The following is a 12,052-nucleotide window of genomic DNA, read 5'->3' as shown; positions in this document are numbered from 1 at the left end:
GAGTTGGGTTTGGACCAGGTCTCCAACAGGATGCCAGTGAAGTGTATCACTGAACAGGAGTAGGGGTTCTAATGAGGAGACTCCCGGTTGCAGCACCTATATCAAGAGGTGACTGCCACTGAGGCCAACTGAAGGTCAAGACCTCCAGCCGCCCTCCCCACCACCACTGTGCAAGAGGCTCTCTCCTCCGTAGCCATGGGAGGTGGAGAAAGCATACCAGTATCTGGAGAAGTATACAGTCCACTGGCTTCACCCAGTTCCTCAGTCCATAGTAGGGTCTTCTATATATGGATGGCATTCTTCAGGGTCCAGCAACCCCGCCTATTCCTCCTTGAGCCTTAGTCCATGGGTACAGGGCTTAGGCTCCGATTTAGGAATTCAAGGTCCTGCCAGCATTGGTGTCGGGCGACAACCATTCGTCTCCGTGTTAGAGTCGGGGAATCACAGTGGGGATGGCAGCGTCTGGAGTATCTGCATCAGGTCCGCCTTAGGGGAAGATCGAGATGGTATGACCGGTGTCAGTCCAGATCCAGGAATGGTTCCCTGGGGGCTCGCCGGTGCGAAACCAGATGGGGCCCCCTCCGACCCAGATGGGGCCCCCTCCGACCCAGCGGGGTCCAAAGGCACATCGATAGGGTAGGGTCGTGCAGAAATGAGACACATGGCTTCCTAAAACTTTGAGCTGGGAGGGGGTTGCTCTGGTGCCTGGAAAGTCAGGGAGGCATGGAGTCGACCCAGACGCAAACTCTGTAGAACCATGCATCGAGTGCCGATGCTCCCTCTGACAAATGAGAAGTCAAAGAGCACTTCGACTTCATGCTCTTTTTCTTGTGCCGCTTACCAGAGTGTCCGGAGAACTTCGGGACGAAGAGGACTTCGGGCTCTGCGAATGATCCCAGGACCTTTCCCTCGACTGGGACAAGGATTTCTGCGGAGTCGCATGCCAAGCCGCTACCAGCTTCAGGGACCACTCTCTCAAAGCCTTCATGACCATGGCCGGGCAATAGGGCACGACTTGAGCCGTGGTCAACTCCAGGTACCACAGACAATGATGTGCGGGTCCGTCACCAGTATAGTTTGGTGACAGGCACCGCAAAGCTTAAAACCTGTCTTACGAGAGGACATCTCGACACACCAGTAGGTGATGCATCAAAAACAGTTAACAAAACGTTGAAATAATTCTGTTATAAAAACAACAGAGGGATAGCTCTTCTCGGATCTTATCGCTGGCTGGCGCAAAAAAAAAACAAACAAAAAAAAAAAAAACTGATGTCAGCGTGCCTGTGAACAATACTGAGAGACAGATTGGAAACAAAGGAAATTACTTAAATATACAGCCAAAAGTGTAAATGTATGGCAGCTGGGACCCTGTGTGAGATGCAAGATGGCAGCTGTGTGAGAGCTGCAATACACCACCCATCCGACTCCCGGGGGATTTCTCTATGATGGACGGTGATAGATGAAATTAAAGGCGGCTATGGCCAGACATGGCTTAACATGAAGCTGGGGGAGACGCGCTGGATAATTCTACCGACTGTGTCATCAACACTTTGGAGCCTCAACAAAATTTGGCTGCTAGTGATGCAGGAACTGTGAGTACAGGATTGATATCCTCTTTGCCTATAAATGCTGACTGTGGGGTTTGTAGCCAGGCAACTACAGAGGGAGAAAGTCAAGTCACGGAGGTTAATGGTTTAATGAGTGGAGATGGAATAGCTGCCAAACTCGCTGTGTCATTGCAGGTACCAGCAGGTACCCCGATGGTGGGGATACATTTTATTCCCTCAATGAGGATTCTGAGACCTCAAATATCAGTGTATGTGCTAGTGAGGAAGAGGTATCTCTGGCGGAGGAGTCCAACTCAGGTAGCTCTTTCTCTAACCCCAGTACTCAAAAGCAGCGACGGAGGAAGATCAAAGGAGGGAAAAAGAAGGACCAGGACCCTATGTACTCTGACTCAGTTTTAAGCCTCTCATGACAATTAAAATGGGATTATACCACTACGCCCTTTGATATTAATGACGGACCTACTAGCAACGTATCTACCCTAACATCATCCACCTCCATGGCCTCCCCCTCAATGGACCTCATCTATTCAACTCGTAAACCGATTTAAACTGAGGCTCGACAGGAGCATAAGAGGGCTCACCACGCAACCAAGCTGTTACAAGGGGCCATTAGGAAAATTAACAAAACCTGTACGGAAATGGCAGAAAGAACAACGGTGCTGGAAGAACGTGTTGTGGCTCTGGAGACAGGAGCCGAGAGTACTACTCCACAAATAACTTCTAACGAATTAAGGATGACGGATGTCATGTGGAAGCTGGAGGATTTTGAGAACCGCCAAAGGCGCAATAATCTAAGGCTACTAGGCGTTCCGGAAAATGCAGAAGGGGAAGATATTCGCGGTTTTGTGCTCCGGTTGTTGAAAGGCGGGCTTCCCGAACTCTCACATTGGGACTGGGACTCGGAAGTGCCGGGTGCATCGCTTCCCACTTGTGTTGAAGAAAAGAAAGGGCCAACTGGAAAGGGGGATACTAAACCTAGAGCAATTCTGATTTTTTTTGGTAACTTTCTGTTGCGACAAGCAGTTTTTGACAAAGCGCGCCCGGAAGCAAAACGCTCAGCGGAGGGTCACTCCTTTTTTGTTCGTCCAGACTTTTGCCATGAAACGGTCGAAAGGAGGTGGAGGCTTCGACAACTTATCTCTCCCTTCCAAAAGGCTGGCTGTGAAGTCTACCTATTAAGCACGGCCCGCCTCAAAGTAATCCATCGGGGGGGGGGAAATACCAGGATCTTTTCTTCGGAGATTCAAGCTCAGGATTTTCTACGAGAGCTCGCAGGAGCTTCGGCCGACAAGGATTTGTAAAGAGGAAATATATCGCTATTTGATGTATTGGACTTATGGAGGCTTGTTTTTTTTTTTCTTGTTTCTTCTTTTTCTTGTCTGGTGTTTCTACAAGGGAGCTGGAGGGGTGGTGGTGGGAAGCAGTAGCATGCAGGGAGCATCTCAAGGGTCTTCGGACCTTTCTTGCCGTAAGGTAGGGGGTGGGGGAAGGGGAGGGGGTGGGTTTCAAGGGTTCTGGCTGGTTCATTAGGGTAGGATATATGCAATGGTATGGAGATTATATGTTTGGTAGGCGAATTTCTAGGAAGTTAACTGACAATACTTTGAATGGCACGGGGCAAAATTAGAATAGCATCAGTGGCTTGAATTGCCCGTCCAAAAAGCGCAGTGAGGACATACAGTATTTGAATGCAGATATAATATGCTTACAGGAGACGCACATCGAAGCAGGGAGGCAGAAAGTGGCAGAATTAGAAGGCTATCAGTTAATATCTTCCACATCTCAAGGCACACGGACTAGGGGGGTTGCTATTATGGCTCGTGGGAAAAGCATTAGCTTCTCACGGTCTAAGGCGGATCATATGGGTAGCTGGGCCATCACTTTATGCACCATGGGTTCCTTTTCATTTATGCTCTGCTCAGTCTATGGGTCTGTTCTTGATGATCAGACTTTGTGGAATTGGTTAAATATGGAATTGGTGGGCTGGCCACTGCCAATGATTGTTTGTGGGGATTTTAATATAAATTTGGGAGTCAATAAAAGGAAGCTGGGGTCAGCCTTATACAGAGGACGTAAACCTAAGGTTTTTAAATCGCTGCTGGAGCTCTGTCAGACGCCTGGGCTTATAGATGCTTGGACCTCCCAGGGATATCAAGATGATGGCTTTACTTTTTTTCCAGCCCCACATCAATCACATGCCAGGTTACACTATTTTTTTGTCTCTCAGAGTTTCTCGATCAGCTGCCAGATTTTTAAATTCCCTAGGGTCATGTCCGATCATAATCCGCATGTTTTTGAGATTCCACTCCAGGCACTCTTATCGGATCAAGATTATATTGTTCATATGGAATAATGGGTTCTGAGGTTTATAGCCGAGAATAAGGGCAGTACTCGAGCGGATGTCGTCTGGGATGCCCTGAAAGCAGGGATTAGGGGGGAAACCTCAAGGTATGGTTGGAGGATTCAGAAGTTGGCTAGAGCTAATCTTCAGGAACTATATGTCAAACTATCAGACGCAGAAACTCAACTAGTTGAAGCTATTGCTAACGGGGAGAGGTGGGTCAGGCACAGACTAGGGTAGCCACAGATAAATCCAAAATTTGGGAAATTTCAATAAAGAAAGCAGCAGGGAAACATACAGCGTGGCGGTTCAAAATGTATGAATGTAGAGATAGAGTGGGACATTTACTTGCAGTACGTACTAGACAGAGGGTGACTCAGGGAGCTATTTTAGCACTTAATGACCCTCAAAGGGGGGAAGTTATGGAGGTTTCAGATATACGAGCTGCCTTCCAACGTTTTTACCAACTGTTGTATTCCGATGATACAGGGGGAAGTAAAGAAGAATTATGGGATTATCTTGCAGAGATGCCTGGGGTCGAGTTAACTGGCGAGGTGAGAGAAGTATTAAATCCCCCATTACAGCGGACGAGGTGACAGGGGTTATTAGTCTTTTGGCTAACGGAAAAGCGGTGGGCTCCGATCTAATCCCTGGGGAGTTTTATAAAAAACTGGCTCCTTGTCTTTTGGGATTAATGGTCGAGGTTTTTCTCCAAGCCCAGTCAGGCCAGAGGGCGCCCGCCTCTTGGGGGTTGGCTAATATGGTGGTTTTCCCCAAGAAAGGGAAACCAGTCAAGGAACTGGGCTCTTACAGACCCATAACGCTTATTAATAGCGATGCCAAGATCTAGGCAAACCGGCTAACAGGAGTGGTTAAAAAGTTAGTCAGCCCGGTCCAACATGGGTTTGTTCCAGGGAGGAGTACAACTGATCACATCCAGAGGGTGATTGCTCTCTTCGATGCAGCCGAGATTACAGGGGACCCTATCGGGCTGATCCTGCTGGATGCGGAGAAAGCCTTTGATAGGGTCTCCTGGCCATTCTTATGGGCAACACTTGAGAGAAGAGGGTTGGGTGCGGGCTTTACCAGGGCCATTTCGGTAATGTACAATAATCCGGTGGCCAGGATTGCCATCATGGGGGAATTGTCGGGCCCAGTTTCAATAAGTAGAGGGACACGCCAGGGGTACCCTTGCTCCCCCCCTATTTGCTTTATACATCGACCCCTTGGTCAGGAGGATTATGGATAACAATCAGATTTTAGCAGTACATAGTGGTGGGGGGAGTACTAAGATTTTGACGTATGCCGACGATTTAGCCATTATGTCCCCAAAACCACTGGGAGCACTTGCCGAAATCGAAAGAGAAGCAAAGATCTTTGGGGAAATCTCAGGGTTTCGTCTAAACTTTAATAAAACTCTTGTCATACTAGGTAAAGGATGCCATGCTAGCGACCCTCTGGTTGTTCAGAAGGCAACTTACCTGGGGGTCGAGATAATGGCGGAAGTAGCTAAAATTGTTGAAATCAATCTGGACCCATTGCTGCCAAAATTCAAAAAAGATTTCCAGCGTTTAGATAATCTCAAACTAAGCCTTGTGGGGAGGTGCAATGTTATTAAAATGCAGTTTTTACCAAAAATATATTCCTTTAGGGCAATTCCGCTGGTTATTAATGCGAAATGGTTTAAATTGATAAACCAGTTGGTCTCCAAATTTCTCTGGGCTAATTGCCACCCTAGGAGAGCCCTCAAATTTTTGATGCTACCCAGGGAGAGAGTGGATGGGCGGTCCCGAACCTTCAGCTATATCATTAGGCGGCCATATTATCCAAAATAGGTAGTTTGATCGGGGCTGAAGCAGATCAGATGCAAGGGGCGGGTCCTGTTTCAATTTATGAGTTATTGTTGGGATTGGAGGCCAGGGGTTGTCTTTTATGCTATACAGATTTTAAGTACTATAAAAGGGTGACATTTAAGACATTAACGTGTGCCTTCAAAACCTGGGTTGCTGTTCGTAAAAGATTTGGCATGGGCATAATACATGCATAAACCACTTTGTTTGGTAATAAAGCACTCCCCAGCATTTTTAATGATGGGTTTATGAAGATTTGGAATGATAAAGGGGTGAGAAAGGTGGGAGACATCATTGATGGAACCGGGGTAAGGTCATTTGATACAATCAAAGAAACATTTGGGGTTGATAATAGGCACTTCTTTAAGTACCTGCAGATCAGAGACTTCCTAGGGAAGAAAACTGGAGGTAGGAGGGGATTCGATTGAGTGGTGCTGGTTGAGGAATTACTTAAGGAGCCAGGTACGCTAGGCGGGATTTATAAAAAACTAAGAGTCCATGGCGGATGATTTATCCAAACATGTGGGACGGTGGCAGGAGCAGCTTCTGGTTGAAGCGGGGGAAGCAGAAGATTCTTTAAATCTATCCCAAACTTCATGCATTGCTGCAAACCTTCAACTTCAATGCTTTAAGACGAGGTGTAACCTCTATATAACACCTGAGAAGATTGCTAAATGGGGAGGAGGTGCGGGAGCTTTATGCCCACGCTGCCACTATCCTGCTGCTGACATTGTCCACGTTGGCTTCCTGTCCCGAGCTGGGCCTGATTAAAAGGGAAGTTGGTGCTATTCTTGAATCCTATTTGGGACAGCAAGTAGAGATGACCCCTCCAATTGATAGTATTGGGGGTGAGCAGGTCTCAACTACCCGCCCGGATTCAAACTTTTTTATATGTTGCTATGATAGTGTTTCGACTTTGCCTAGCCACTCATTGGCTGGATCCTATACCACCTACGGGCCAACAATGGCTGGGGAGACTCCTAGCCGTTTATAGGCTAGAAACCGCTGTATATGCTAGAAAGGGGCATGGATATAGAGCCAAGGGGATGGGTATTTGGGCTCCTTTGACAAGATGGCTGGAGAATAACTAAGCGACGGGCTGGAGAAATTAGCCTATTGGTGTGGCCGCCAGGGTATTAAGCTGGTGCCTTTAATAACAGCTTGTCCTCTACCCATGTCAGAGGTGGAAGATTATACTGCAATATTACGTCTCCTTTTTCTGTTTTTGATTTTTACTTGTCATTTTTAGGTCTCGCCTGACCCAGCGCATGCGCTGGTCTGGCGAGACTTTGTGAGGGCTCCAAAAAGTGCTACCACTGTAGCCTAGAGCTACAGTGCATGTGCGCGGGCGCGCGCCCCTCACTTTCACAGCCCCACGGCCGCTTTGATGTTTGATTGCGATTGCGATCACTTTCGCGGCCGCTTTGATGTGCTCCGTGAGCCAGTTTCCTAGCAAGGGAAACAGGAAATACCAGCGAAAACTACACTCAGTAAACCTATAAAATCTGAAAAAGCAGGCCATTATTTCAAGAGACTTTTCACAGAACACATCGCGAGGCAACAACTAATTAGGTTTTGGCTTTAAGAATAACAGTTCCTGGGCCTTTTTTGTTTTCTTTTATAGCTTTCATATTAAAGAGGGGTGGGAGGCATGGCTCGAATGATGAGGCATTGGCTTGCTTGGGCTCGGCGCTTTGAACCGCAATACAATGACGTGCATTTCCCGGTCTTTAGGGCTGACAAAAGTATAAGCGAACAGCCGACATTCTCCAGAGAAGCTCGTGTTTTACGTCTCATTGATAAGTTCAGACTAATGTTTTTTTTCAGGTTTACATAGCGCGAACTCGACCTGAAGGTATTGGAGCCCTTTACATGAGCACCAGTTACGTTACCCAAGGCGCATTTATTTTTGATAGGCAGGGAGAGGTTACGTGATTGATTTGCCCAGAATCACAGGGTGTTGAGCCGAAGCAGAGGGTCGAACTTGCATAACCAGCTCCAAGATCTGCAGCTCTGGCCGTTAGTCCACATCCTCTCCCCTCTCCTCGCATTAATGTCAATTTCTTACCAGTGTCTTGGTTACCATGCTTCCAGCTACTTTCTGAATCAGAGGTGAAAGGCACACACTGAAACAATCTCTAAGTGTATTTCGTCAACTTTCAATCAGTGTATTCCCTTTGCTTTACTACTGCTGAATAAGCCTCCTGCTATGAACTGACAAGGCCAATAAGCAGAGGTAAATTATTGCAATGGAGACTAAAGCACAGGAAAACCAATCTAGACAAGGCATATTTTATTGACCATTAAAGGTCATGCGTGTGACCACTAGCCGCTCACGGAGCGGAGCTCGGCATCTACGTCAGCACACCGCTGCCCGGGTAACGGGTGGTCAAGTACAGGGGAGGCAGCACAGCGTGACTGCAGCTCTGTAGTAAAACTAGCGGCTTTGAGCCTGGAACGCTGAAGCCTCTCAGGTTTAACTTTTATGTGCAAGACCACAAACGTACGCTGCCAGCAAGAAAGCTGAACTGATTAGTCTTCCTCTTGATCAATGGTATGGCTAATGTTTAGAGCCACCTCCACTGCTGCTTGGGAAATGATAACTTTGGAGCAAAACACGCGCTCATTAAAAAGAAAAGTAAAGGTTAGTACTATAATGGAGCTGGCAGGTTCCCAAAACCCACTCTCCACCCGGAGGTAGTAGGGAAAAAATACAGATTTACCAAATATATTTTTATTTTAACCGTGAAATTGCCAAATTTCACGGACCACACACACAACCATAACCACACACACACACACACACACACACACACAACCACACACACAACCACACCCCCAACCACACACACACCCCCAACCACACACACACCCCCCCAACCACACCCCCAACCACACACACAACCACACCAAGCATTGGCATAGCCAATAGGTCTCGCCTTTGGGACCTTATAAGTGTTTAGCCACGCAACAGTTGATGTGGTTGCACCAAGGATATTGTGCTGCATAACTAAATACTTAGAAGGTCCCAAAAGCGAGACCTATTGGCTATGCCAATGCTTGTTACTTTTATCATGGTTATGTTTTGGCTTTTTTTTGTTTGTTTTCTATCATAATGACCAGCCAGAGTGGGGTGGGTGGGATGGCCTTTGGGTGGGTGGGAATATATTTGATATACTGATATGTCGTTAAATGCTGTATACTTTTGGATACCAAAATCAATAAAGAATTGTTAAAAAAAAAAAAAAAAAGTGAAAATGTTGGTCCAGATATACTAACCATTTTAATCCCATTTTAGGAGTCTGAAAAGGTTTCAGACTCCTAAAATGGGGGTCTGAAGGGATACCTATTTGGTATCTGGAAGAGCCCTGTTGTGGGCTTGCATTTAAAATATGAAATCAATGTCTTCAGTATCAATGTTTTGCAAGCAAAATCCGGTCACCAAACAACCAAACTTTACCTACACCTCAAATGGCAGTAACCCAATCGCAACTTGTGAATGAATTAAGAAGAAAAAAAAAAGGTTCGTTATAGAATAAGCATTGGTAAAGGCCCCTGTCCCTGTGATTGGGGCCAATCATTCTGAGTCGCAATCTGCGACCAATTATACAGAGTCAAAATTGATGACCTACTTAATGAATATTAATTAGATAGTTCGCATTGTGATTCAATCAGATTTTGTTTTTTCTTTTTAAAAAACTAACCTAATGGTACATACGTTGATTCATAAAATTATTGGTAAAAAAAAAATACTGGTTGCAAATTGTGATCAGTATTTTACGTCCAGTAAATAGTACATCCACCTCTCAGAGTGGTAAATAAAAATAGTTTGCAACAATAGTGGACTTCATCAATTTCCAAGATTAAGACACAGTTTATTCTGATAAAAAGGACGTGAGTCGTACCCATGACAACGATGAAATCTTACCTTTGCATCAGACACTTCTGTCCATTTTGCAGCCTCCCAGTATGTTTCTGTCAAAGCATCTAAAATAGCCTCCTGATCATCTTCTTTTCCTTCTGTATCACTTGAAACTGCGCCATCCTGAGACTGCAGCTGCAGAATTTTATCCGCTAGTGCACATCCTTTCCGACAGAGCGCATCAATTAGGGTGGTCTTCTGTTTGTCCATGTCACTATGCAAAATGTGCAAAAGAAAGCATTCAGTTAGTGCTTAATAATCCTGTAAGGCGCACACAGCTGTAAATAACAAAAAAGTAACCTAGCTTTTTACACTAGTGATGAAGTTTGTAGTTACATCAGTTTTGCAGCTTTTTTTGTGGAGTTTTATATAGCGTGAACTTGACCCGAAGGTATCGGAGCGCTATACACTAGCACCAGTTGCGTTACATGAGGACACATTCATTTTTGTTAGGCACGGGAGAGTAAGTGATTTGCCCAGAATCACAGGATGTTCAGGGTCATTGCCGAGACTCGAACCCGGTTCCCCAGACTCGAGGTCTACCGCCCCAGCTGTTAGGCCAGCACCTCTCCCCTTTAAGATGGGCACAGAATCAGATGTTTCAGAACCAGATGCTTCGGCTTCACATACTACTGCACTCTAATGGTTGGATATAAAAAACTGAAAAACACCAGTGGATGATGACTTGAGGTAAAGTCTCTAAACAGACCTGGTAAGATGTCATCGGAAACCACATAAGCCCCATGAGATTCACACCGTCTTCAGATTCATTTATTGAACAGCTCCTTTTCATGTGTGCTAATTTACAGTAACAAGGGGTGTGCAAAATAGTGTGCTCAAAATGTGCATCCAATATCAAGACTGGCAGTTTGGAATTGGGAAATAAAGTATCAATATAACATATTATTAGCCTCACAGGGCATGGTTGGAGTGAAGGGGTTGCATGTGAACCTGTGAGACGTAAAAACTGTGCTGCAGAAAACTAATTTAACTATTTGATGCAAGACTTGGTTATTAACGAACATATTTAGACTAAATTAGCAAGCAGTATCTCACCGTAGCTAAAGAGGGAATGAGGTAAAGAGAACTCTAGAAAAGGTTTGCTTGATGTGATTTGCCACAACTGAATATACCTTGCAGTAGAGTCAAAGCAGTATTGACTGGCGAAGGGATGCACAGAATGATAAGTGGGATCATCATTAACAACAAGCTAGACAAGTCCATTCAGTTTAACACCGTCATTTCGTCCTGCTTCCACACTCTTAGGATGCTGAGAAAGATCTACAAGGGGCTGCCAAGCACACCAGAAAGACAGTCACCTAGGCTCTCATCACCATGAGACTGGACTGTGGGAACGCGCTCCACTTAGGTATCACCAAGCACCTCACAAAAAGACTGCAAACCATCCAGAAAGGAGGAGCCAGACTCATCCTCAATCTTACATGCAGCACTTGCATAACACCACACCTGAGGGAACGCCACTGGCTCTCAATACACAAGTGAGCAGAGTTCAAGGTACTCATCCAAACACAGGCACATTCTACCTTAGCCTCGTACACGTTCATCAACCATGCAGGCACCTCTGCACAGCCGAACTCTTACTAGCACACACCCCACGCAATCACAGAAGCAGTTCCGGAGGTCGAGCTTTCTCGAACATCATGCCTAAAGCACAAAACAAACACCAACCACACATCAGAGCCACCACCTCTATTCTTGAGTTCTGTAAGAAGCTAAAGATTTGGCTTTTTGAGTAAGTCCTTTCACCGCTACCGGGGACTAAACTACCACACCTGCATAGCACCAGGATAATATTGAGGGTGATTGCACGCTATATAAAATACATTTAGCATTACAAGTGAGCCCCTTTATCGGAGGTGACCTATAAAAACTGCAGTAGCCTTATTTAGCCTTTTCTGACATACCTGTGCTACACCAGACAACCAACTGTTAGTAAAAGGATATTAAACAAAAACATACTATAATCTACTTTGGATTCTACAGAGACAGTTCTCAAGAAGTGGTTGTGGGAACAGAGGGCAAAGGGCTCATGCTCAGGAGCTCCAGGTACCACACTCTCCTGGCCCAATCATGGGTGATGATAATGGCTTGTGTCGGGTTTGGGCTAATTTCCCCCCAGAACTCGAGGCAGGAGAGGTAGTGGCAGGAACACATACATGAGATCCTTTTACCATTGTGGTTAAAAGCGCATTCCTGTGACTTTTCTGGAGAAAACTCCAAAGCGCAGTACATTTGACACTGTGGGATCTTGCTGGTGGTGAACAGATTTAACCAGGGCATGCTGCTTATCACCTCAGATTGGAGATGCCACTCGTGATCTGCCAGCCGACTTCTGCTCAGCTCGTCTGCT

General features: G+C 45.9%; 1 protein-coding gene across 2 annotated transcripts in view; it reads right to left on the bottom strand.

Moving 5' to 3' along the window:
- TPP2 (tripeptidyl peptidase 2) overlaps positions 1-12,052 on the bottom strand; it is a 398,345-nt gene that overhangs the window by 59,721 nt on the left and 326,572 nt on the right. For both annotated transcript variants that reach the window (XM_085622690.1, XM_085622691.1), the window contains one exon: positions 9,688-9,895. In XM_085622690.1, the coding sequence (XP_085478816.1) occupies positions 9,688-9,895 (208 nt within the window). The remainder of the gene's footprint in view (positions 1-9,687; positions 9,896-12,052) is intronic.

The sequence above is a fragment of the Triturus cristatus genome, chromosome 8 (genome assembly GCF_964204655.1).
Source record: "Triturus cristatus chromosome 8, aTriCri1.1, whole genome shotgun sequence".
In the NCBI taxonomy this organism is placed as follows: domain Eukaryota; kingdom Metazoa; phylum Chordata; class Amphibia; order Caudata; family Salamandridae; genus Triturus; species Triturus cristatus.
Note: the sequence above shows the minus strand (reverse complement) of the source record. Positions and strands in the feature narration are given on the sequence as shown.